Source organism: Sander vitreus, chromosome 3, assembly GCF_031162955.1.
Source record: "Sander vitreus isolate 19-12246 chromosome 3, sanVit1, whole genome shotgun sequence".
Taxonomy (NCBI): Eukaryota; Metazoa; Chordata; class Actinopteri; order Perciformes; family Percidae; genus Sander; species Sander vitreus.
In genome coordinates this window covers 2963146-2988005 of record NC_135857.1, presented here as the reverse complement: position 1 = coordinate 2988005, position 24860 = coordinate 2963146, and the positions used below count along the sequence as shown (strand labels likewise).

Genomic DNA, 24860 nt, shown 5'->3' with positions numbered 1-24860 from the left:
ATAGTTCAAATGAGAATAACAGTGCATACAGTGGGATAGTCTTTTCTCAAAGGTATTCATGGTGTCGCACTTGTTTGCACTTTCAAAAAGGAATGGAACTAGAGTTTCAAAAAACCTGCATACTGTCTTATCTCCTCACACCTGGCCAATTGTAGTGTGAAGTGGACATGCTTGTCGCGACGGAAAACATTTTGCAGACACTTTTTCGATAATCCGAAAAGCACTTTCCTTTGACTTTTAGATTCTACTTTGCTGCTTCTCTACATACTTCAAGATATCTTATAAACTGGATGATTGAGAATGTGAACATGTTTGTATAAGGTGCAGCAGCGCATACCTTGTCCGACATTATACTCTATGAATTTTGACAGGATCAAGGATCAAAAGCAGAACCCGTATCATGCCAGTCAAATAACCTTTGACATGTTGATTTGTTGATTAAGGGGGAAACATGACTAGCCCAGCTTCATCATTTGCCATGTTGTTGTCTTTGATCTTTGGGATGCAATGCAGAAGCCTGAGGAAAAAGCAGGAGGACGATGATGTTCGATGGGGCTCTCAACATGAGACTTTAGATGTTTGGAAAATATGTCTCTTGTAGGAAATCAGCACATCAAGGATAATTATCTATTTCACTGTAGGAATCCATTGGGGGTGGGTGTGAGGGCCTGGTTCTCTGTTCAGACCTGGAGTAATTACAGCAAAACTTCTACATTTGGAAACCATGTGCACTCCCCTCGCATCCCTGATTGAAACAAATGAGGCAAATAATTGGAAGTGTGGTCAGTTTACTAGGGTGAGGTCTATCTCGAGGCCTTTCACATCTAAAAACAAACCACTCTATTTATACAGTTTGATTTCAAGAGATACAGCAATCAATGTAACAGGCAGTACGCAACAACCTGCCTTCTAATGATTAATACACAGCATTTTAGAGGGCCAGCGCCTTAATCGAGTTACTGATAGAGAGTTACTGGATGTTTGACATGTCAGCTTTTCTTTTCACTAGTCAGTGAGCTGTTAGTGACATCTTCAGGACAGTGCCAGGATAGCACTGACTGCAGCCAGCAGTAAGCAGGGATAAAGCTACAGCTACGTCAGCACTGCACTACGTGGAAGACGGAGCGGGGGAGGATGATGCTACGATAATATTATCCTTCAAAATAAGAGCATCAATTCACAGCATACCCTTCCAGCCTCTCATTTGTCAAAGAACACCCACTAAACAGTATACATTATAGCTTTTACACGAAGTGATTTACTTTTAAAAGCCAGCCATGTGACTTGCAGTAGAATAAAAGTAACACAAACTTTTATTTCGAAGTGATACTACTAAAGCTGTGTGCTGGCTGGATGCAGGGATTTTCTGGCTGAATTACATGGAAGCTGGCAGATAACGTGAACGTTGCAGGGAGAAAAATCATGGATTTAGCATTTAATAATAATTAAAAAACAAAAAAACAACGGTGCTTTTCCGTTGAACTTATATTGTATTTCAAGGCTGCTGTCTGTGCAAACAACGGCTTGTTTCTCCTTCGGACGACTGGACTTGAGGTTTGCTTCAGTGGTGAGGAAGCTAGCTGTCAAGTAGTAACATTAGCTCACTAGCGGCCACATCAGCACCGCTGAGATTAGCCAGCCGCGTTAGCATCAATGTAAGCAAGCTGTTATTTTGTGTCGATGTGTACTAGAACGCTGTGTGATTATCATTTTGTCACACTGCAAACATGATAACATCCTTATCTGTCAGGGTTTGGTGCTATCTTGCAGAGATTAAATGATGGCAGACAGTATCATGAGCAAGGCTGCTACCATGGAGATCCCCATTAACAGCAATGGAGACACAGGACCTCTGCCAGAGGATGACAGCCTGGAGCAGGTCAGTTAGTCACATTTTCTCTCATCATCTCACTGACTATGTCATTTTACTTAATATGTTTTTGGCATGTTGTGCTCAGTTTGTGGTTCTCTATCCCTTTTCACATTATAGCACAGTCTAGGACTGAGGCTGGTTAGGCCAGCTGTTATCTAACCATACACAGGCCTGCAGCTATGTAACGTACTGTAGCTATACCAATATCACCATCAATACCTGCAACTGGGAATGGTGCGTTGTGAGCATGGAGAGTGAGTACGCTTGACATTAATTGGGATAGGATGCTTGCATGACAAGCAGTCAATAACATGCATAACTGTAATGTAGATTTGTTGGTGTGGGACAGTATGTTATGCTGTTATGTCATGTGTGCAGGTTGACTTGGATCACTTAGTTTCAGTTGAGAAAATGTGACAAAAAAAACTGCATTGCTTCTTTACATTTAAACACAAAACGTTGTTTCATATTTTAATTTTGGAATATGGCAACTTGTACAACTATTTATAATATCAACAATTTTGAATGAGAGATACTTTAAGTTGATCATGTTAGATAAAGTGTCCGGGCCCTCAAATGTGATAATCGTTAATGCCTTCTTCTAAACCATATTTATTAACAATATGTTGTAAATCCATCAGGATTTGCAGCAGGTGATGGTGTCTGGACCCAACCTGAATGAAACCAGCATTGTCTCAGGAGGTTATGGAGGACCTGCAGGGGGCATCATTCCCACCAGCACCATCAAAGGTACTGTTAGAAAACCTGATTGTCATCCTTTACAGGATTTGTTGTTTATTCTTACAGACACAGTTTGTGCCCCCCCCCCCAACAGGCTGTGCAGACTGCAATGCGCTGTGCCAGAGAGCTGTCAATGTTGTTGCAATCCTTCAGTGAAAGAGGTCGATACCTAATACCCCTTTAAGAAACCATAGCGAGAGCTCTTCCTCCTTGTATTTTGATGTGTCACTAGTGAGTTGCTGACCTCTCGGCTCCTGGTTCACGTTACAAACATCCGTATCCCATAGGGCCTGCAGTTCGCTTCAACCCTGAGTATCTGGACAGAAGACGAGCCCCTGCACCCGGACCAGGTGGCTGTGTATTCTGACCACCCTTTTTTGGGGTTTCTAAGTTAACCTTCATATGTTGGTCTATGGCCCGTATAAGAGGTTTTGATATTGCTTGACTGAGGGAGTTGTATGCAACCTTGCTTGTACCTCTTCAACTCACAGCTTCAGCAACAAGAAATGTTTTGGCAGTTTTAAAAATTAGGGATGCACTAACCTGATACTATAGGGCTGTCACTTTAAAGGTCCCATGGCATGAACATTTCACTTTATGAGGTTTTTTAACATTAATATGAGTTCCCCCAGCCTGCCTATGGTCCCCCAGTAGATAGAAATGGCGATAGGTGTAAACCGAGCCCTGGGTATCCTGCTCTGCCTTTGAGAAAATGAAAGCTCAGATGGGCCGATCTGGAATCTTCCCTTTATGATGTCATAAGGGGAAAGGTTACCTCCTCTTTCTCTGCTTTGCCCGGCCAGAGAAATTGGCCCACCCATGAGAGAGAGAGAGAGACATCATGGCTTGAAAACAAGCGAAGCATGGCAGTTGGTCAAGGCCACACCCCCACCCTCCACCTTGTCCCCCCCTCTCTCCTCCTCAATAGTATTTAAAGCTACAGACACAGAAATGGCACATCCTAAGGAAAGCTCATTGTGGGACTGGCTCTAGTGGCTGTAATTCTGCACCAAGGCTGAATTTCTGGAAAGAGACTTCAGATACAGTATTAGGGGACCACTAAGGTCTATATAAAAGAGACTTCAGATACAGTATTAGGGGACCACTAAGGCCTATATAAAAGAGACTTCAGATACAGTATTAGGGGACCACTAAGGCCTATATAAAAGAGACTTCAGATACAGTATTAGGGGACCACTAAGGCCTATATAAAAGAGACTTCAGATACAGTATTAGGGGACCACTAAGGCCTATATAAAAGAGACTTCAGATACAGTATTAGGGGACCACTAAGGTCTATATAAAAGAGACTTCAGATACAGTATTAGGGGGACCACTAAGGTCTATATAAAAGAGACTTCAGATACAGTATTAGGGGACCACTAAGGCCTATATAAAAGAGACTTCAGATACAGTATTAGGGGACCACTAAGGCCTATATAAAAGAGACTTCAGATACAGTATTAGGGGGACCACTAAGGCCTATATAAAAGAGACTTCAGATACAGTATTAGGGGACCACTAAGGTCTATATAAAAGAGACTTCAGATACAGTATTAGGGGGACCACTAAGGTCTATATAAAAGAGACTTCAGATACAGTATTAGGGGGACCACTAAGGCCTATATAAAAGAGACTTCAGATACAGTATTAGGGGACCACTAAGGCCTATATAAAAGAGACTTCAGATACAGTATTAGGGGACCACTAAGGCCTATATAAAAGCATCAAAAAAGCAGCATGTCATAGGACCTTTAATTAAATGTTGTATTGTCTAATAACAGTGTCCTCTTTTGTACTGTAAAATGCACTTTGGATGACTGTTTTGCCATTTTTGGGTTGTTCCACGCATCCCATTTATTCCATTTTCATCTTTTTATAAATCCCTTTCTTCTGCATGAGAAACCTGCATGGTGGGTTATTTATAAAAAGCCATTTAACTCCAAATTATCATTTATCATCCACCATAGAGCCTAACATTTGTCTTTCAGTTTACATACTCTGCTGTTCAGCTGCCTATCTTACTGCCACACTTTACTGCCACATTTCACTCTATGCCCTTTTCCTCATCCTCACTCTTTATCATCATCACGCTCATTTCAGACATTCGCATGAAATCCAGGGGCGTTGGCTTGCCTTACAGCCAATCTGCAGCCAGTCGACTTGCCCAACACCCAAACCAGCATCCAGGTACCACCAGGCTCATCACCATGTCCACACCGTCCTCACTCATTGTCATGGCCCATGCAATTCATGAAACCTCTGCCATGTAAACTTTGACAGGATATCATGCATTAGAGTGTATATTGTTCTTTTTTTCCCTCTGTTAGGGTCGTCGAACAATAACACTGGTAATTCCACTGAAGAAGTTTCTCGTGGTGTGGCAGTGGAGAAATTGGACAGTGTAAAGAAATGGGGGATAAACACGTATAAGGTATTGTGCACTGTGTTACCACTTTACCATAAGCTGATGAAATGGATATGTTCGTCCTTTCATCACTCTTTGCACTAAGGTCTTTACACACCGGGGACGTTTTTTTTCGTGCGATTGATTTGAACGTCAATGTGATATTTTTTTCGAACCGTTGTTTTTGTCACGAGTACTTTTAATAAAGCGGCATCATTTTTTTTCAAAACAAGGCTGATTTTTCTGAGCGTTAAAGATATCAACCAATCACGTTATGTTGTTTATTTACAAGGATCGTAATACAACACCGAGGCTGCTGTCCGAACCATAGACTGCCACCGTACAGACCAAGGGGGTAAGCGAGCATCCGGAAAGCGTACCTCCTATGGGGGAATTCTGAGGCTAACAAGCCATCACCTCCCGTTAGCATTCCATTGACTGCCATTCGTTTTGGCGTCACTTTGACAGCGAATAACTTTACATCTGAAGCATTTAAAGACTCTATTTGTCCGTTGTTTATTTCTAAAGAAACACGACAATGTATAAAAGGCTCCATTACCTTGTATCTCACGTTATGGCTCCGTAGCAGACGTTTTTATAAAAATAGGCTAACGATTGTGTCATAACCACGCGACTTTCTGTCACACAGTAGATGAATTACCGTATAGTACAGGAGAAGCTCGCAGGCAGTTTGGACTTTGGACTTAGCTGTTTAAGTTCATTTACAAATGTTAACTAGCATTTTAGTTAGCAATAATTAGCATCTGCCTATGTTATCTCCCATATACCTACGCTCTCCAGACGCGCCGGAAGTCATTTTCGCTGTAGCTGGCGGGGGGGGGGGGGAGAAATCGGTTGTCTAGATGACAATGTATGTTTATTTTAAAACAACCACAAGTAAATTAAGTGTTCATAAGAACTAACAGCCAAAAAAAGGCCTAAGTGCCACAAAGACAGACTATGCTAAATCTTTCTTTTCCGACAGTATGTGACAAATTCTAAAAAGTTACAGACTATTTGTTTCTTTATAATAGGCATACATAAATCACAAACATACTAGGCTAAATGTAGGCTACCATCTGGGCCTGCACGGCGGCAGGAAAAAGACGCAGAGATGTAAGACACCGTGTCTCTACCTTTACAATGATTTTGGTACACCAAAACGTAGATTTGCTCTGAAGTTCGGCTAACAAACTCTGCCATGAGACCCTGAATCTCCAGATCATCCAAAATGTCTTTGTGGACGTGAAGCAGTGCCATGTGTGAAAGTCTCCTCTGAGTGATAGTGCTATGGAGCCAGGTTTTCAGGTGGTGAAGAGCTGAGAAAGACCTTTCAGAGCCACCCGTAGACACTGGTAAACAGAGGCACAAGTGGATCAGCTGCTCCACCTCGGTGAAAAGCCATCTTGTTTGCGGATGTAGAGCTGATACAATAATTACTAAAATTATCCCTCTCTTCATCCCACACCCCAAACATGACATACAAAATGTCGTGGAACAGAAACAACAACCAGAGATATTCATATATCATTTTATTGTCATCGCAGTTTGCCAACAGGGGGTGCTGCAGCACCCCTAGTTCCCGCACCTCTGACGCTCTCCGTCTCTGCAAGATTGGGAATGATTGAGATTTGTCTTGGCACAGCTACCAGAAGACTTCCAACTTTCAGACAGGTTGCTCACGTCACATCTACGTCTTCAAGCTCAGTTGGAGGCTGCTCAGTAACGCTCAGCCATCACCGGAAAAGTGACTTCACTGGTCTCCGTCGAAGTCTATCGCGTCGCTCTGTCCATTCTTTTGCTGTCTATGGGACAGACGGCAAACTTTATTACGCCTTTCAACCTTGACAAAGGCAGCATTTATTTGTGCTCAAACTGCAGACTCTAGCTACTGTACATTTACATGATATCTTCCCAGCTGTTAATTCCCCCCTGCTCCGATATCTCTCTCCCTTCTGCTCACAAAGCTTCTGCAGTCACTTTCTCCCTCTCTTCAGCTGCGTCTCCGAAAGGAACTCAAGCTGTGCCACCGACATGGTAGATGAGCTGCCGTGAATATCCGAAAATCTATGACATGAATAGTTTTGATGCGAAATATTCGCAGCAGATTATTTCTCATTTTCATGTCGTTTGTTCGTCACGCCCCCGGTGTGTGACGGCCTTTACCCGCATAAACTCGTGTATTGTGTATAGCATTCAAGAGACATTTAAAATACATGTGGACATTGTGGGTATCCTTTGGTATAAAGCATATCCCTATTTTTACTATATCAGGTTTAGCTGTATGTATATATGTGTGTGTATCAGCTGCAGTAGGTAGAAAGTGGGGAAAAAAGTAGAGTGAGGTCTCTTCCTGCAGCCAATAGGATCTCTCTCTCTCTCTCTCTGTCTGTCTGTCTGTCTGTCTGTCTGTCTCTCTCTCTCTCTCTCTCTCTCTCTCTCTCTCTCTCTCTCTCTCTCTCTCTAATGACCTGTGATTGTCCAAAGTCTCCCGTGGCTAGATTATTCTAAAGCCTGACAACAGAGCCAAGTGGAGGTGCAGAAGTCTAGTTTTCTCTCCGACGAATTGAATAACAATATGCTAAAAGGTTGTTATGGAATCTTTGCCCAATGACACCAAAAAGATACTGCCTATCGCAGCTTTAAGTATATTGCCTGTATTACCATATATTATTACTGTATATGACTTCATTGTAAAGGCAATCTTTTAGTTTTTTCAACTGTGACCACTTCCACGTGCGTTTTTCAGTCGATCAGACTACATGTTCTTGTACTACCAGAACAAGTTCATCAGATTCTCTTGACGCTGGGTAGGGGTGCATGATATATCGACTCAATATCGCTATCGCAATATCACGTTGCACAATATTATATTGAAAGTGTCGCGATAAGTATGCAATATTTTTTTTAATATTTATTGTTTCTAATATGTCCTGTTCTGTAGACATTCTCTTTATTTATATATTTTATACTGTACAACCAGTAAAATATGTCCTGTTCTGTAGACATGGTCCTTATTTATATATTTTATTCTGTACAACCAGTAAAATATGTCCTGTTCTGTAGACATGGTCCTTATTTATATATGTTATACTGTCCAACCAGTAAAATATGTCCTGTTCTGTAGATATTCTCTTTATTTATATATTTTATACTGTCCAACCAGTATGTCCTGTTCTGTAGACATGGTCCTTATTTATTTATTCGTGTTGGACCAGTCCAATATGACTGTCAGTTGAAATAACCCTTGTGTTGTAAGAACACTTGTTTTATTTGTCATGAATCTGTTTTGATGCGTTTTCCCATACGTTTAGTAATTTTACATATGTTTTAAAAATATTGAAATTAATATCGATATCGCAATATTCATAATCGATATCGCAATATTACATTTTGTCAATATTGTGCAACCCTAACGCTACGTCTATTGTAATCTCTGTCCATATCCACCATGCAGTGTACAAAGCAGATGTTCTCCGAGAGGTTTGGCCGAGGTTCACGAACAGTAGACCTGGAACTGGAAGCTCAGATTGACGTGTTGAGAGAGACCAAGAACAAGTATGAACACATCCTAAGACTGGCCACTGCACTCACCAGTCATTTTCAAAGCATGGTGCAGACACAACAGGCTTTAGGAGACACCTTCACTGACCTCAGCCAGAAGTCCCCAGAGTTGCAGGTACTGTACAGTATTGCAAGAGCTCCCTGTGTGATGTCACATGGAATCTACGTCAGCAGGTAAAATGTATGTGTTTCTCTCTGCAGGACGAGTTTGGGTATAACGCAGAAACACAGAAGCTGTTGTGTAAGAATGGCGAGGCTCTGCTTGGTGCCATCAGTTTCTTTGTGTCCAGTATCGACACCCTGGTCAACAAAACAATGGAGGATACTCTGTTGACCATTAAGCTGTATGAAAACGCAAGGTAACAAACCCTGACATCCTGTGTGGAGTTGTGGAATATGATCTGAATTCCTGTATGGTGAACACCTAGGGAATGAGAGTCTGTGACAGCCTGAATGTTTGTTTTTTGTTTGTTTTTTTTGCGTGCAGACTTGAGTTTGATGCCTATCGGTCTGATCTGGAGGAGTTGAGTTTGGGCCCTCGGGATGCAGCTACCATGGTCCGCATTGAGATGGCTCAGCATGATTACCAGATCCACAGAGACAAATATGAAAGGCTGCGTAGTGACGTCACCATCAAGCTCAAATTCCTGGAAGAAAACAAGGTTTGTGGTTCACAATTTTCTATTTTCTTTCAAAATGTCCGCATAATTAAAGAGTAACTTAAAGGGCAACTATTATATAGCATTTTCAGGATTATACTTGCATTTTGTGTTTTGTACTAAAACATGTTTACATGCTTTAATGTTAAAGTAAATGTTAAGGAGCGCCTGTCTCTTTAAGCCCTCCTCCCGAAAAAGCCTAGTCTGCTCTGATTGATGTGATGAGAATTTGGGGAGAAATGATCAGCATTGGCCAAGATTACAGCCATGTTATGTTAGCATGTAGCTGCTTAATAGTTAGCAGTATGCTAATGTTAGATTGTAGTGGAACAAAGCAGCACTTTCTACCGTCAAAAATCGCAGATAAAGGCTTCTGAACCAAACACTACCCAATCGGACATGTTTCAGCAGGAATGTGACCCGGAATTGGGGAGAATTTGACAACATTTGCAGCCCAGATGACATTGTTTACTGCCGTTAGCCATGTAGCTACTATAGTTAGCAGTGGATACTTAATAGCCAATAGCAACCATTTCTACAGTCAAAATAAAGGCTTTTAAACCAAATACTACCAACAGAACATGTTTCAGGAGTAATGTGACCAGGAATAAGGGAGAATTTAACGATACTGGCAGCCAAGATGATATATTTAAAAAAAAAACAAAAAAAAAAACACTCCAGTCCTGCCTACTTGGAGCAGATGACCAGTCATAGCAGGCAGGCTTAGAGTTGCGTAACACTTAGCCAAGAGTAGAAAAAACTGTCAGAATAGTTGGAAATCTGAACGTTTCAGCTCACAGGGATTTGTCTAAAATACGTTTACCTCATTATTTGAAAAACTATCTGAAAATCCAACTTTATAACATTGTAGATATGACAGAAAACACGGAAACACATAATACGTCCCCTTTAATACCTCCTGAAATCTTGTTTTTGCTGATCTCCACTGGACCCCATGGCCTCACTGTTGGGAGTGGGTACAGATACACAACAACAGTGCACACACCTCTGACCACACCCAACCACAAGCACCAGGGATGCTGGGTGTGGTCGGAGGTGAAACAGACTTGAGGAGGTGGAAGGTGGGTTACTCCTTTAAAAAAAAAGACCCACTCAAAATTGATTTTGGATAGCATTCTGAATGAGGAAAAAAATCAGCAAGTTAGTAAATTATATTTAGAACAGATAGACACACATTGTTGTGATGCATTTAAATTTGTCATTGCTTTCTTGTCTTGGTTCACTTCCAAGTGCAAAAATACAGTGCATTTACTAGCCTGCAATTTCAACCTTGCACACCATTTACGGACTTATATATGGTTTAAGGGATGGTAACCATAGTTTATTATGACCATAGCTCACTCATTGTCTGTGTCACAACACATCATAATCTCCCTCTCATCATGGTCACCCTCTCCTTCATTCTCTGTCTGTCAGCTTCTTCTAAAATATAACAAACACTAAAGCAAAACCAGAAAAACCCAAGGCCGCATAAATTTGGTGTTGTTCTATTATTTCTGAGACCAGAAGTGTAAGCGAGTTTCACTCTGATATTCTGTCCAATACACCAGCGACCGTTTCGGGCATTTGACATTTGTTTACAATGATTGGTGTGCTTAAATGCAGTGTGAACACTAACTGAACCAACTGAAAAATGCAACAATGTGGCAACTTCACCCCTGAATCGCACGTGGGAAAGCACCCTAACTTGCCTAATATTCCCAGGTCTTTAGACTGCGGAGGAAACGCAAACAACAATGGGCTGATGGAACTTTCTAGTTCCTTCAAAATAGTTTTGGGGTCTTAGGGCGTTTTCACACCTGAAAGTCCGAACCAAGGTCCGGACCAAGGTTCATGTTTCTGTTACATTGTATACATTTGATCCAGTAAGTTTTGGTTTCACACTGCAGTTATGCAAGCGCACTAAAGATCTCTACATGACAAAACTACGTCCTGCCATCATCACATGCGTGAGCTGCGTCTCCAGATACTTAGAATTGATTGGTTTGTAGACGGGCTTCCCCGTCCTCTCGTATCCTCTCTCTGTGTCGGAGTTTTTTCAACTGACTGCTGCTCTCCCCTACTGCCGTGGCTGTTTTTGGGAACTTTCTTTCTGGAGCATTTATTCAGAGACAAACGGAAACCTACACTGTACATTTACTACCGCTTAACAAATAAACTGCTGATGTATTCTCAGCTGTGATAGCCGACAGCTGTCTGCTCTGAGCACATTCACCGTCACACACTCTCTCACGTAGCCTACACACTAAGCACCGAGCTATTCCTTAAAGGAGCTTTCCCGGTCTTGTAACACAAGGTGAGCCTGCCAGAGCTTCTTGTATTTGGTCCGAAAGTCCGAACCATCCAAAAAATGGCTATCACACTATAAACGAACCAGACCGAGACCACCTCTTTTTATCGGACCAAAATTTGGTCTTTTGATCCGGACCGTGGTCCAGGGGAGGTTTCATACCTGTAATTTTGGTTCGGATCAAACTGAAAAGTCCGAAAGTCCGGACCAAATGAGGTAGGTGTGAAAACTCCCTTAAAAGACCCCAGAACCCCTCGTGTCGAAACATGGCTTGAATAGATGTCCATGGGCTGTACTTTCCTGTAAACACTTGAAACTGTGTTTGTAATGGCAGAATGTCCCTCTTCTTTTTTTTCTTCTTCTAGGTGAAGGTTATGCACAAGCAGCTGCTTCTCTTCCACAATGCTATCTCAGCTTACTTTGCTGGCAACCAGGAGCAGTTGGAACAAACTCTAATACAGTTCAATGTTAAGTTAAAGCCCCCAGGATCAGACAAGCCATCCTGGCTGGAGGAGCAGTAAAGAGCACTTGGGGTGCAGCTGTTTGAGATGCACAGGGACACGCTGGTCACTGAAGAACTTGGCATTGTGCTTAGATGGACAAGAATGAAATGTATAAAAAAAGAGTATATTGTAGGATCAATTGCGACCAGTGATAAAGAAAAACATGAGATTTTTGTTTTTGTAATGTTTTTCAGTTTTACGTATTGCATAGACGGTACAACAGTTTCAGTTGTATTTATATTTTCTTGTTAATTCACAAAATTACCTTTTATTACTTTCTCATTCTTTAGGTAGCACAATCATTTACATGAATATCACTTATTATTTATGTACAGTATAGTCTACTATTGTGGAGATACCCCTTGGCAGTTTTGCACATGCATTATTTAGTCGTTTTTGTTTGTTGTCTAAAGCGATATATATATATCACGTTGGAGGAATTCCACAAATCAGATTAGCAAATTAGCGGGATGATGTTAAAAAAGAATGATGAAATATACTCTGAAATTGTATTTTTTATTTCTCTTGGGTATACACAACTGAACCATATTCTTCAAATTTAGTTTTACAGAATTAAATCAAATAATCAGGATATAGTTATCCCACTTTCTTCTAATATGGCCTTGTGGTATTCTTGTCTGAATGGTCAGTTTACAATGCATAGAAGGGAATATATATATTTAAATTTATATATATATATATATATATATATTTAAATTTATATATTATATTTAAATTTTATATATATATATATATATATATATATATATATATATATATATATATATATATATATATATATATATATATATATATATATTGTAATTTTCTTTAACCTAATACACAAAATGCAACACACAGCCAGTCATTGGTTGATTGGTTTTAATAGGAGGCACAACTAAAAAAAAACGCTGCTGGGACTCCTTAGAGTCTCAATTTTTAAAACAGCCATGGAAACACCGGATACATGTACTCTAGGTTAAAATACACTTTTCAGTGTCTCTTCAAGGACAGAATGTATGAGTACATTTTTTTTCCTCTTATTCTGTTATTTATTTACTGTCTATCTGTTTGTGACATAACACTGTACGTTGTGTACATTTCTTTTAAATTGTAGTCAGGCGGATGTCTTGTTCTGCATTTCCAATAAAATGTGCTGGATGTTTTGTTTCACTTAACTGTGCTGTCGACACACATCTGTCAGTTCATATGGGAAGCTCAGAAAACAACTGACAATATAACAATATGGCTACGTTCACACCGCAAGTCTTAATGCTTAATTCAGATTTTTTATTTTTTGCTCAGATCCGTTTTTTGTTTGGCTGTTCCCGTGACCTTTTAAAATGTGGCCTATATCAGATTCCAGTGTGAACTGTTTGCGGGTTTCGAACTGACCCGCATGCGCAAAAGAACAATAACAATGACATCAGACGCAGCACGCTGTTGCTCTAAAGTTAGGGAGGTTATGGAGGACGTCAGCATTTTTGCTTATTTATTTATTACAGTGCTGCCACGTTCTCCTGTGTCCCAGTTCTTCCATTTCGTTTGCTATTTTTTCAAAAACGGAGCGGTTATGGGATGATCCTTCTAGTTTTGATTGAATTGAAGTATCTCCCCGTACACTAATTAGGTCTAACAGCTCCCTCTCCCTCCATTGACTCGCTCCGTCACTTCTCCATGTTGTAGGCCTAGTCAAGTTTTTAATTGTACTGTCTGTGTCTAGGGTTAACTCCCAGTGCTCCGGCGCATAATTGTGACAAATGTCAATGTAGATTGACGTAAAAGTCGCATCAAATCCTCCTTGGTTGTTCACACTGCGGCCACATTGAAAAAAATCAGACCTGGGTCTGATTCAGGACCACATATGGAAGGAATCAGATCTGGGCAAGATTTGAGTGTTCACACTACTTCTGAAGAAGTCTGACCTGGTCACTTGACCCCAAAAAAATCAGATTTGGGCCACTTTTGCCTGCAGTCTGAACATAGCTATATGTTATATGTACTGTATAGCCCCATTAATTATGTACATAATACAATCTGATATCTCAAACATGCTTTCCATTACTTATCTTATTTCATAGTCATCAAATGACACTCATTTGAAGGTGTAGTTCAGTTTACTGTAGGAAGGTACATTGAAGTATGTTGATTACTAAAATGTGATTTTGGCAGCAATTTCTTGGTTTTGCTCCTTGGTGATCATCAGCAACGTTCACCCACTACTTTGTCAACCGTAGACTTGATGGGTTTGACAGAAACCCATCACATCCTGTGGCCTACTGTATGCATTTTAACTGTTGTGTATCTTGGCCTCTCTGATTTAGTTTCAGGCTAGATCATTAACATGGCTGCATTAACTCTGGGGTGGAGAGCTCTGAATGCATTTGTCATGTATAGCATCACATGTTTTTACCATACAAGCATGACACAAATATTGACAGAAACCTTATAATTTACACTTCACAGTGTAGGCCTATCCCCGGCCAAAAACAAATTACGTGAATTAGATAAAACATAAGTCAGTCGCAGCAGGTAGGCAGCGACAGCGCCAACCCTGGGAAACTCGGCCCCCTGTAGCCTGTTAGCATCTATTCACATGCCGAATAGTTTCGGTAGGACTGGTCTATTACTCGAAAACACCGGCGTAGTGGAGTCGGGTTTTTAAAAATAGAGTTTGAACAGTATATGGTTACAACATAGCGCATACTAAACTGGGAACGATAAAGAAAACGATTGAACGGCCCTTGCTGCACATGACAACTAAATGTACGTGAATGTAAGCGCGTTACTGGAAGTGCCATTCAACCTTCGTGAGTAAAAAGCCAATATTTTGTCAATTACACCCGTCTAATTCCCAAAACAACAGACGTTTTAGCTGTAGGCTAGGCTATAAAACAATGGAGCAGATGAAAGTTTGTGTTTTGTTGTCTAATTAATGGACCAAAACGGCTAACCACAATGGGTAAGGTAAGAATATAATGGGTTTTTTTCACAAATTCCAGCACACTTTTTTCAAAACTATTGAAAATACTAAACACGTAGGTCTACACAGTAGCCTACTGGTGACAGTATGAGCATGCCAAAATGATCTGTGTCTGAAAAATACTCTCAAACCTCAAATGTTTAACAATTGCAATACTTGGCAAATAGCTGATATTTGTCAAAAATCTCAAATAACTGACTTAAAAATGAAGGCAGACATTTCTTCCCTCAACCTCCTTTTGGTGAAGGCTACTGCAGATGAGGAGTCCAGTAGGCTATTTGATAGTGAGGACCAAAAAATATTTGCATACAAATGCATTTCGGTTATTATAGCTATCATAAGGACTTATCATTTCTGGGGCAGAGTTGAAGTGCTTGCTGTTAATTGACAGGTCAGTCTGACCATTAGACCACATTCAAACACATGACATTGTGTGAGCTGGTCAAATGGCTTAATGTTTAACCAAAGTAGGCCTGTTTTTGAACTTTTTCAAAAACTTTTTTTTTTTGTACTAATTACTTACCATGTAGGCCTATCTATCTAGATATTTATTTGCTGGAGCCTATATTTCTGCTGACAAAACAAAAACAATAAGACGGACCAGCACACAAGTGCTCTAAAACGGACTACGTTTTTAACGGTGCGAGTGATTAAATGCTTAGACTGCTTCAAACGCCTTTAAGAAATCAATTTTCTTTATCACGCTGGAAGAGTCTAGTGTAACAGTGGACTGAACACTTCATGACAGCTGGACAGAAAAACACAGCGCGGCCACAAACTCCGGCCAACATGTCAGAAGCACCTGAGCATGGATCTACTCCCTCCTGCTGCGAAGGTGTGAGCGGCCATGGTTGCCGTCGTTCTAACTTGGGCGTGTCCTTTCCACGCAGGTAGTTTCGACACACTTCTCTCGCGCTGTCAAGTTGTTGTCACGCTCTACTTTTGCTTACACGACGGAGGAATAGGACAAAGAGGCGACACGCAGGAAAATGAGGCAGCAGCTGACTCTAACACAAAGGTACGTTTTTACTTCCTGATCCTTATCTGATAATAATAATAATAATAATAATAATAATAATAATAATGATGTTAGTATATTAGCAAACGCTGTAACAAATCTAAACAAAGATTAAGGTGGGTCAGGTTAACTGGATGCCGAATTAAACACCAGACCTTTACAAGCTACATAGCTTTTATTATTTAAAATGAGGTATGTTTATTAATGTTTTTGCCAAACAGGCTTATATGCTCAATAATCATTTCTGTATGGTAGCCAGTGTTGGGAATGATACTTTCAAAACGTAGTTCGTTACTGAGTACAGAATACATGCCCAAAAATGTCATTTGTAACGTATTCCGTTACGTTACTCAATCTGAGTAACGTATTCTGAATACTTGGATTACTTCCACATTGAATTGCATTTTATAAGTAAGAATGCGGCCATCACATTCAGCTTAATAAACAGGCCTATTCTGGTGTGTTCTTCTGTTCCAACTGGCTGAATGTGTACCTGAACAAGCAGATAGATTTTTGTATTTGTAGTCCCAAACTGCATACTGTGGAATACAGTTACTCATAATTTGTATTCTGAATAGGTAACACCGGTACATGTATTCCATTACTCCCCAACACTGATGGTAGCCTAAAGTGCCAAAATAACAACATGTAAATTGTGTGTGATAGATTTGGATTAGCTTCTGCATTATGATTCAAAAGTGTATCATTAGAGATGGCAAAAGTACTCACTTCCCATACTCAAGTGTGTTTAAAAAATAGAAGTACTGATTTAACTTCTTTACTCAAGTAAAAGTAACAAAGTACAGGCTTGGAAATGTACTTCAAAGTGCAAGAGTGCAAGCTGAGAAACTTCAGTGGACATGGAGAAAAGGCTCTTTTATATGCCATTGCCTACATTTTAAATGGATGCCTGCTAATAGGCCTAAAACATCACATGTATGATTATTGTGACGGAGACTGGGACTCCAGGTTAATAAGATTCTGACTGAGTAGCAAGATATGAATTCAATAGTGATTCTGTAAAAATTCACAGATCCAGTTTCTCTTTTTTTAATCTTCCCCTCAACATTTAGAGGAATCTACATGTATGTGTGTGCTCAAATATGGCTTCTGGAAAGAAAATAAAGGATAAAATATGAATTACTAAACATACATTAATTAAGAAGTTTCCCCAGTTATGCAGCACATTGGTCAGGAGTCATTCTTGATGCCTACTATCTCACCATCTCTCTCTCAGATAAGGCCAAGGATGATTGGGAATGTCTTGCTGCTTGTCTGCTGAATCTGTGGGATCTCCATTTTACGTTACCGCCATCAAACCGCAAGGATTTGTCGCAAATGAATGCCGCCGAATCTGTCGAGTCGTCTTGTAGTGATGCGTCAAGCGTATAAACGTATATTCCCATCCAATTAGATTGAATTCGGTATTGATGACGGGAAAAATAATAACGGTACTCCACTGAAATTATTTGAAACTAAAGTAACGAGCCAATTTTGTAAAATGTAAAGAGTAGAAAGTACAGATATTTGTGTGAAAAATGTAAGGAGCAAAACCTTAAAAAAGCCGTAAAAAGTCGGCACAAAAATAAATAGTAAAGTAAAAATATCTGAAAAATCTATTTGAGTACAGTAACAAAGTATTTGTACTTTGTTACTTCCCATCTCTGTGTATCATAGATTATTATAATGTTTTGACAACCCTTTGAAGCACTACTACAGTCATTTATTTAATGGTGGAGAAAGTGAATACCTTATCCATTGCTAATCACTGTTCCCTACAGTCATAGGCTACATGGGATTTGTTTGTAACTGTCTCCACCCTGTTCTCTTTCTTTCAGTCTGAATGCATCATCCTAACGGACGACATTTTGGACAAGTCCCTCCAACACAACGGCTGCATCACAATCCTATAAAAACAAGTCATTTAGAACAGCTTATATTTTACCGCAAATTCCTTACAGACTCAAACCCCGTCTGTGTGTGTGACTGAGACCATGACCGCATCCCAAACCTGCTGAGGGCTCCTTGACAAATGATGCAACCAGGAGGTCCTCCACCACCTCCTCCACCCCCCGCCCCCCCCTCCACCACCTCCACCTCCACCTCCACCTCCAGCCCTGGGCCTCCCTCCATCCCTACATGGCTCGGGCCTGATTGCCAAGGGAGCGCGCCGGCGCTCCACGATGCGCAATTTCAACTGGGAAACCCTTCCTCAACACAGTGTTATAGGAAAGCACAACATCTGGACAGCGGATAAGACTGATGGGGAATACGAACTGGACACTGATCACATGGAGGAGCTGTTCAGCAACAAGCAGGGCCAGCAACAACTCAAGGCCCTGAACCGCCAGAGTCTGAGGGGCCTGCCAACTGCCGCTTCAGGAGGGGTAATGGTGAGTTCTCCAGCCACGGGACACAGGCGTCACACTTAGCTGAAACAGAGTAACACTTTAACCCCAAGGGTTTGTAGCAATAGATTGAAATGTTTGGTATACAGTATTTGTTGTGTAATGCTGAGATTCCATATCTCAACTCCTGTAGACCTGGATTGATTATTCATTTTAGGTATGTGGTTGAGATAAACGGGAAACAATGTGTATACCTAAAAACCTGTACTAACAGCAAACTGTATCAGATATAGTTCTCCTCTGTTGAGCTCATTCCAGATATTCCATAAATTACATGTGAGTTTTAGGGAGTGGGACTATAATGATATTTTAGAAACATCGTTTTTTTAACTCTTCCCTTGTAAGAGTAGAAAAATAATGTATGTATTTGTAAATTGTATTGCCAGAACAGTAATAATGTGTCTTGGGAACATTGTGTTTTGATTTAGAATCACTCCGTACAAGGGTGGAGTCTCATTATTCTTCATTTCTGTTTGCTAAAGGACGGTATAGTTGGGTCCTCACACAGCACTATTCTAGTAGCCTACTTGTGCTCGTTATTCGAGCTACGGTATGTAATAAACTGCAGTTATTGTCATTAATTTAAAGGCAAGTCTTAAACCAGACCATATCTATTCACTGTCATTGCTTTTGTAGATCAGTCAGTGTCGTTTGTCTAACTAAAGTGTTCTAATGTTTACTTTGACCTATGTCCCATTTCCCAAGAGAGACACTGAGAAAATGTATCACTGATACAAACAGGTATCTTTGTCCTAATTGTTCAATACAATCAACTCAAAGAATCCTTAACCTTTGGAATCAACTTCTGCTTGGAAAGCTGACACAAAAGACACTACCCAAGCCAGTAGTGAAACCAATAGTTTAATTTATCTTAGCAAATGACTAGCTGATTATATCCAGGTCTTTCTGTTTTCCTTCCCAGGTTTCCATCCTCAGCTCCAAGAGAAGCATGAACATGGGAATTTTTCTGAAGCAATTCAAGCGGTGAGTCAGTGGTAGTACTCTTAAGGTGTGATTGGTTTAGCACAATTATTTCATCATGTCCCACTGTACAATCCCACAGGATGAGGCAGGCAGATTACTCTGGAACATGACCGCATGAAGCCGCCTACACATGATCAGCGGTAAAACTGCGAGGCAGGACACAGAGCATATGGCACTAGACACTTTTCCATTACATGGTACCTGCTCGACTCGCATCGACGCACTGTGCGTCTGTTTTCCATTGCAGATTTTAGTACCGCCTCAGCGTGGCTGGTCGTCATAGCGGCGCTGCAGTAAACTGCCGTGACCTAACGCGACACACACACAGAACGTGGAAGGTGTGTTGTTGTTGCCACAGCCAGAAAACCAAAAAGCGAGTAGAGTCGAGGTGAGTCGAGCAGGTACCATGTAATGGAAAAGCGCCATTGAGAGGCCAAGCGCAGCGCTGGTATACATCATCAACGCTTCTGGCTACCTCTTTATCTCATTGGATGCGTCTTGAAAGGTCAGCGGCAACGAGGTCAAAGTTGAAATAATTTGAACTTTGTGCGCAGCGCTCTTCTGCAATTTTGAGCGATTCCTCCGAGTTGTCTCCACCGCTCTCCCCAAAGGACAACAATGGCACAGCTAGCGCAGAGCGATTGTACTGCGGATCATGTGTAGGATTAATACTCCCCAACCTGGGCCAACATGTCCTGGCAGGTCTGGTACACTGTTCTACAGCTCCAACAGGTTACCTCCCTGTGAAAAAAATAATGAGAGGTCATGTAAATGTATTGCCTAAGGCTATTTGGCATACGAAACACATCTAACAGGAAATGGAAATAAATACTATACAACTGTTAATGATGGCCTCAAACGTTTGCCCAGATTTCAGCAACAGCAAAACAACATAATCATTAACTTATTCCTCTAACTATTCAGTGCTTCTGACTACTATATTGGTCTCCAAACATGTTTACGTGTTTTTGTTATCCTCTGTTCCAAATATGTTTCTTGGTAAAGGATATTCAATCATTAGAATGTCCTGACAGCAGACGTGTTGCTGTTTTGTGAAGCTATTTGAGCAGGTTGAGGCATGTTGGTGTCAGCAGCGCAACTTTTTCCAAGAAGCAAAAGTGCGGTATTAACTTAAGACACACATTGCTCATGAGAAGTCTTAACCCTTGACAAAAACGTCAAGATAATTAGTGACTCAAGATCTGAACCCTGTGTGTCTCTCCCCCTCACTCCACAGGCCTGTGAAAGTCATGATTGACGAAATTAAATCAGGAAGTAGTCTCAGTTTTGGTTCTGGGAAACTGAAGGAGCTGTGCAAGCTGCTGCCAGATGAAGAAGAGGTACTTGTGACAGCAGCTTACATTTTTGTAATCAATGTGTCTAATGTATTCTGTAAATCTTCCAACCTTGTTGCTTGTAATTTTCATAAAACACAATCTGGTTTTAAGACTTGTGCTTTTGTTCTGGCAGGAGAAGCAGCTGGTCAGTTTTAAGGGCGACCACTTTTCTCTCCCAGAAGCAGATCTGTTCATGCTAATGCTGGTCAAGATTCCCAGGTGAGCTACCTGAATGTAATTCCATGTATTGCATTTGTTAAATGTCAGTGGTATTTTACTAATTATGGAAACCCTGTGTCTGTTAGCTATGGAGAGCGTCTCAGCAGCTTGGTGCTCAAAGAGGAATTTTTCCCCCTCATGCATGAAATGAAAGAATCCATATGCACTCTGACAGCAGCTGGAAAGGGTAATGCTTGTTTTCCTGGATTTTAATAAGACTCGTCAAAAATACTGTAGAGTTGTAAACCCATTTTGACTAAGACTTCACCATGTGTGTCTTCTTTTAGAGCTGTTGGAGTCTGATCATCTCCATTCTGTCATCCGCCTGGTACTGAAGACCGGAAATTACATGAATGCTGTGAGTGTATATTATGGTATAATGGAGTCTTGGGTGACTTTCCTATGTGTTTGTGCATCTCTGAGCCTCATTTTATTCATTTGATCTCAGGGTGGCTATGCAGGCAGTGCAATTGGCTTCCGAATGGCTTCTCTGTTGAAGTTAGTGGACACCAAAGCAAACAAACCCGGAATGAATCTTATGCATTATGTCGTGATGGCAAGTAGCTTTTATTACTTTGATCTGATTGCAATGTGGAGTCTGTTTTTCTGCATCTTAAGATATGTTTGTGAAATGTGATTTTTATACAAACGTTAATATTCACCACAGCAAGCTCAGAAGGCAGATGTGGAGCTGCTTAACTTTACAGACCAACTCAAACACATTGAAACTGCAGCAAGGTAAACAATCCCCTTTACAGGCACTCGGCATATTTGAACCCTCTTTTTCTTTGCTGTACCATCAGAATGTATCTCTTTTATTCTTAGAATGAATAAAGGGGAAATTGAAGCAGAGTTTGAAAAGCAGGTGAAGAAGGTCCAAAATGCCAAAGCAGACACCTTGAAGCAAGAAGACCTCAAGGCACAGATGTATGATTTTTTAAAGGTGAGGAAGCCTTTTGTTGAGGAATCGAGTCCAGTTTGTGCGAATATTTGTGCGATTGCATGTTCTAATGTTTTGATTTGGGCTCCATTCAGGAGGCCGAGGTCTGCTTGTCAGAAATCGAAATTGATCTTCAGCAATTGCAGTCAGTGAGTGACTCTGTGGCGGAGTACTTCTGTGAATCCCCAAACAAGTTCAAACTGGAGGAGTGCTGCTCCATTTTCAACTCCTTTTGTGAGAAATTTATGCGAGCCATGCAGGTAAGCCAGTGTACTGTACTTAGCTGAGATTCAAAAAACAACCAAGAATCGATTTTGAATTGAATCTTGAGCCTAAAAATCGATATCGAATGGTGACATTTTCTGAATCGTGCACCCCTATTAACTATGTGATTTTCTGCAGGAAAACAAGGCTCGAGAGGTGGCAGAGGTGCAGCGGAGACACAAAGACAGGTTGCAGACTGTTACCAAGCGCAGGTCCACAGCTACCTGCTCCAGTAGAGACAAGGAAATGGATGAAGTTGCATTGCAATCCGTACTACAGAACTTCCTTACCAAACGTGTCTCTCGGAGGAGACCGGGATGGTCCTCATCCACTCATGGAAGCCCCACGAGTGGCAGCCCCAACAATGGGAGTCTATCAGAAATAACCTCTCAGGCAAACCTCCCCACTGGAAATCAAAAAAAAAAAGGCTCTTTTAGAGCTGAGGACATGGACAGAAAAGAGTGGAATTCAGCAGCTGAACTCACAGAGAACTCTTCACAAAAGAAAGCCCAGTCTAATAGCGAGGACAACAAAGCAAAAGGTGGCATTCCTCATGAAGAGGTGGTGAAAACCTCCAGAAAAGAGGACTCTAGAGGTTCTGCGCACCCAGCCCATAGGACCACCAGCATTTTCGCCGCAGGCAGATCTTTCTCAGTCATCATTGATGGGAATGAGGAGGATCTACAGGATAATAATGAAGAGGAGGCCCAAAAGTTGCGCGAAGCATCTAAAAAGGTTTTGCACTTTCAGAACAGCCGTGGCAGTGTCTCATCCGGGGATTATTCTCTGGAGAATCAGAAATCTCCTGGTCCAGTTAACACTTTGCTTCGTCAACGCACCTTCGATGAGGACACGGAGAGGTATCCTGGAGACCCAACCAATCAGGATTTAGTTCAATTTTTGCTCCATCCTCAATCCACCTCAACCAACCTTGTCCGGCGCCATACTCTTTCTACCGTAGTCCCTAAAACTGAGGAAGAGGAAGATAATCTGTTCGCTAAAACCCCAATCAGAACTCCTAATTCTGCGGCGAGAGAAAAGGGGACACTGCCAACAGAGGGTGCGGGACAAAATCCCTCAGAACAAGTGTTTGACTTTACTGACGTATCTCACAACATTGAAAAATCTGGTGCTCCAGACCACAATTCTCCATCAGCAGAGAAGAAAAGCAAGCCAAATGTTTCTGTAACCCATGTTCCAGATGAAGGTCTTGTGGATCAAAAGGAAGTGGGCAAATCACTGGAGCCCACAGGCAACCACGTGCAGAGGAATAGTGAAAGTGTTCCCCCCAAGAGTTCATGGATTAAGACTGAAAACACTGGGCTGTTTTTTAGCTTTTTAAAACGCCTTGGAGACATGGGCAAACAGCAGATCAGCAAGGAAACTGCCCATAAGGGCCCTGGGTCTGGTGTATAGGCTTTGAAAGATATACAATTTATTGTCAGGGAAGCACATGTGACTGCAGTGTTACTTGTTATTAACTCATCATGGTGATGATGTACTGTAGTGTTATATTTACTTTGTAAATTGATATGGAGTTTGTTAAGAAAAGGAGAGACGGTTTTAGGAAAGTGGTTGGAGAAGGAAAGGTTGAGGAAAGGCCATTGTGTATGTTGTACCACTAGATGGCAGAATATACCAGTAACATGGTAAACTGTAGCTCAGAAAATATGGGTGTTGTTGATTTCCAGGCGATCCGTGCATTGCCTTGTAAACAAAAGAACTGTGGGACCACACACTGTAAAACGTTTATCTGATGATAATATTCTCTCATCAGTTGGACACATTACATACAGCGTGTTTTCTTTGTCTGGATTGAAATTGTACAGCCTTGCAGAATGTATTGAGAAAGTCAATGAGTGTGAGAGAATTCAGACTGTGTAAAATCCTGGTTTTTGATACTTTGATAAAAGACTACTCTGCATGCTTGAATTCAATACTGTTATTTTTCAGTTTTACAGTGATGAATATCTTTTTTTCCCCTTCTGTTGTCACAGAATCACATCAAAAATGCATACGGTTGAGAATGCTTTCAGGGTCTTGCTCAATTCAGCCATTGTTTTGAGCTTAAATGGGTCAGTGTTACTAAAGGCAGCCTGTATCTGAGCAGAGCTGACCCACAGACTCTCGGTGTCAAAGTGAAAGGTGCTGATCTCAAATTAAGAGATTACTGTGCTTGAAGGGCCAACACCTGCTGGCCTTGTATGATGGAAGGGAAACCGGCCTCCCCGCATTTACCCGTGGACACTGCTCCAGGAAAGGCCCCAGTGTCTCCACTAGCTAGGATCAGATACAAGGGGTCAGTGAGGCCACAGCTTGTGCCAATAGGATCTAGGATTTCAAAATATAAAGTTCAACTACTGGCACCTCTTAGCAGTTGACACCAGGGTTACAATATTAAGCGTTTTAGGATTATGTCCAGCTGTCTGACTGAAGTGTAACAATGACCTATTTAGTTTTGTTCTAATGTCAACACCACCTGGAGTGATCTGAATGCTTTCTATATTTTTCTTGCCATTGAATATTTATAGGACTAAGATGGATAGCTATCAAAATTACAGAGAAACAAGTAAGTGTTGTCACTGAATCATGAGTTGTCAAATTGGTCTTTGTAACTGTCAAATCAGAAAGAGTTGTAAATAAATATGT

The 24860-nt window shown here is 41.0% G+C and overlaps 2 protein-coding genes across 6 annotated transcripts; both read left to right on the top strand.

The window, feature by feature from the left end:
- The first annotated feature begins 1350 nt into the window (after nt 1–1350).
- LOC144515133 (arfaptin-2-like) lies at nt 1351–12724 on the top strand. 5 transcript variants are annotated; one of them, XM_078245726.1, is made up of 10 exons: nt 1351–1567; nt 1771–1879; nt 2515–2623; nt 2902–2964; nt 4718–4804; nt 4945–5048; nt 8479–8700; nt 8787–8944; nt 9073–9247; nt 11921–12724. In XM_078245726.1, the coding sequence occupies exons 2-10, from the start codon at nt 1778–1780 to the stop codon at nt 12074–12076; spliced, it is 1176 nt and encodes a 391-aa protein (XP_078101852.1). In that variant the 5' UTR covers nt 1351–1567; nt 1771–1777; the 3' UTR covers nt 12077–12724. The 5 variants fall into 5 exon arrangements, with proteins under 5 accessions (XP_078101852.1, XP_078101850.1, XP_078101851.1 ...); XM_078245724.1 differs by having other exon boundaries at nt 1351–1655; XM_078245725.1 differs by having other exon boundaries at nt 1351–1655; nt 1751–1879.
- A 3215-nt stretch (nt 12725–15939) lies between these two features.
- On the top strand, nt 15940–24143 carry LOC144515119 (uncharacterized). The gene is given in 13 exon segments (XM_078245722.1): nt 15940–16059; nt 17898–18127; nt 18129–18452; nt 19390–19451; nt 20689–20791; nt 20922–21007; nt 21094–21194; nt 21295–21365; nt 21456–21563; nt 21675–21745; nt 21833–21950; nt 22043–22207; nt 22350–24143. Coding segments are annotated over 12 exon segments (2523 nt in total). The 5' UTR covers nt 15940–16059; nt 17898–18091; the 3' UTR covers nt 23628–24143.
- The last annotated feature ends 717 nt before the right edge of the window (nt 24144–24860 follow it).

What these genes read in the sequence shown, in the direction of transcription:
- LOC144515133 (XM_078245726.1), top strand. Translation starts at nt 1,778, where the DNA reads ATGATGGCAGACAGTATCATGAGCAAGGCTGCTACCATGGAGATCCCC. An exon ending in AGCCCCTGCACCCGGACCAG is followed by an intron (nt 2,965 to 4,717) that starts GTGGCTGTGTAT and finishes CGCTCATTTCAG; the next exon opens with ACATTCGCATGAAATCCAGG. An exon ending in AAGCTGTATGAAAACGCAAG is followed by an intron (nt 8,945 to 9,072) that starts GTAACAAACCCT and finishes TTTTGCGTGCAG; the next exon opens with ACTTGAGTTTGATGCCTATC.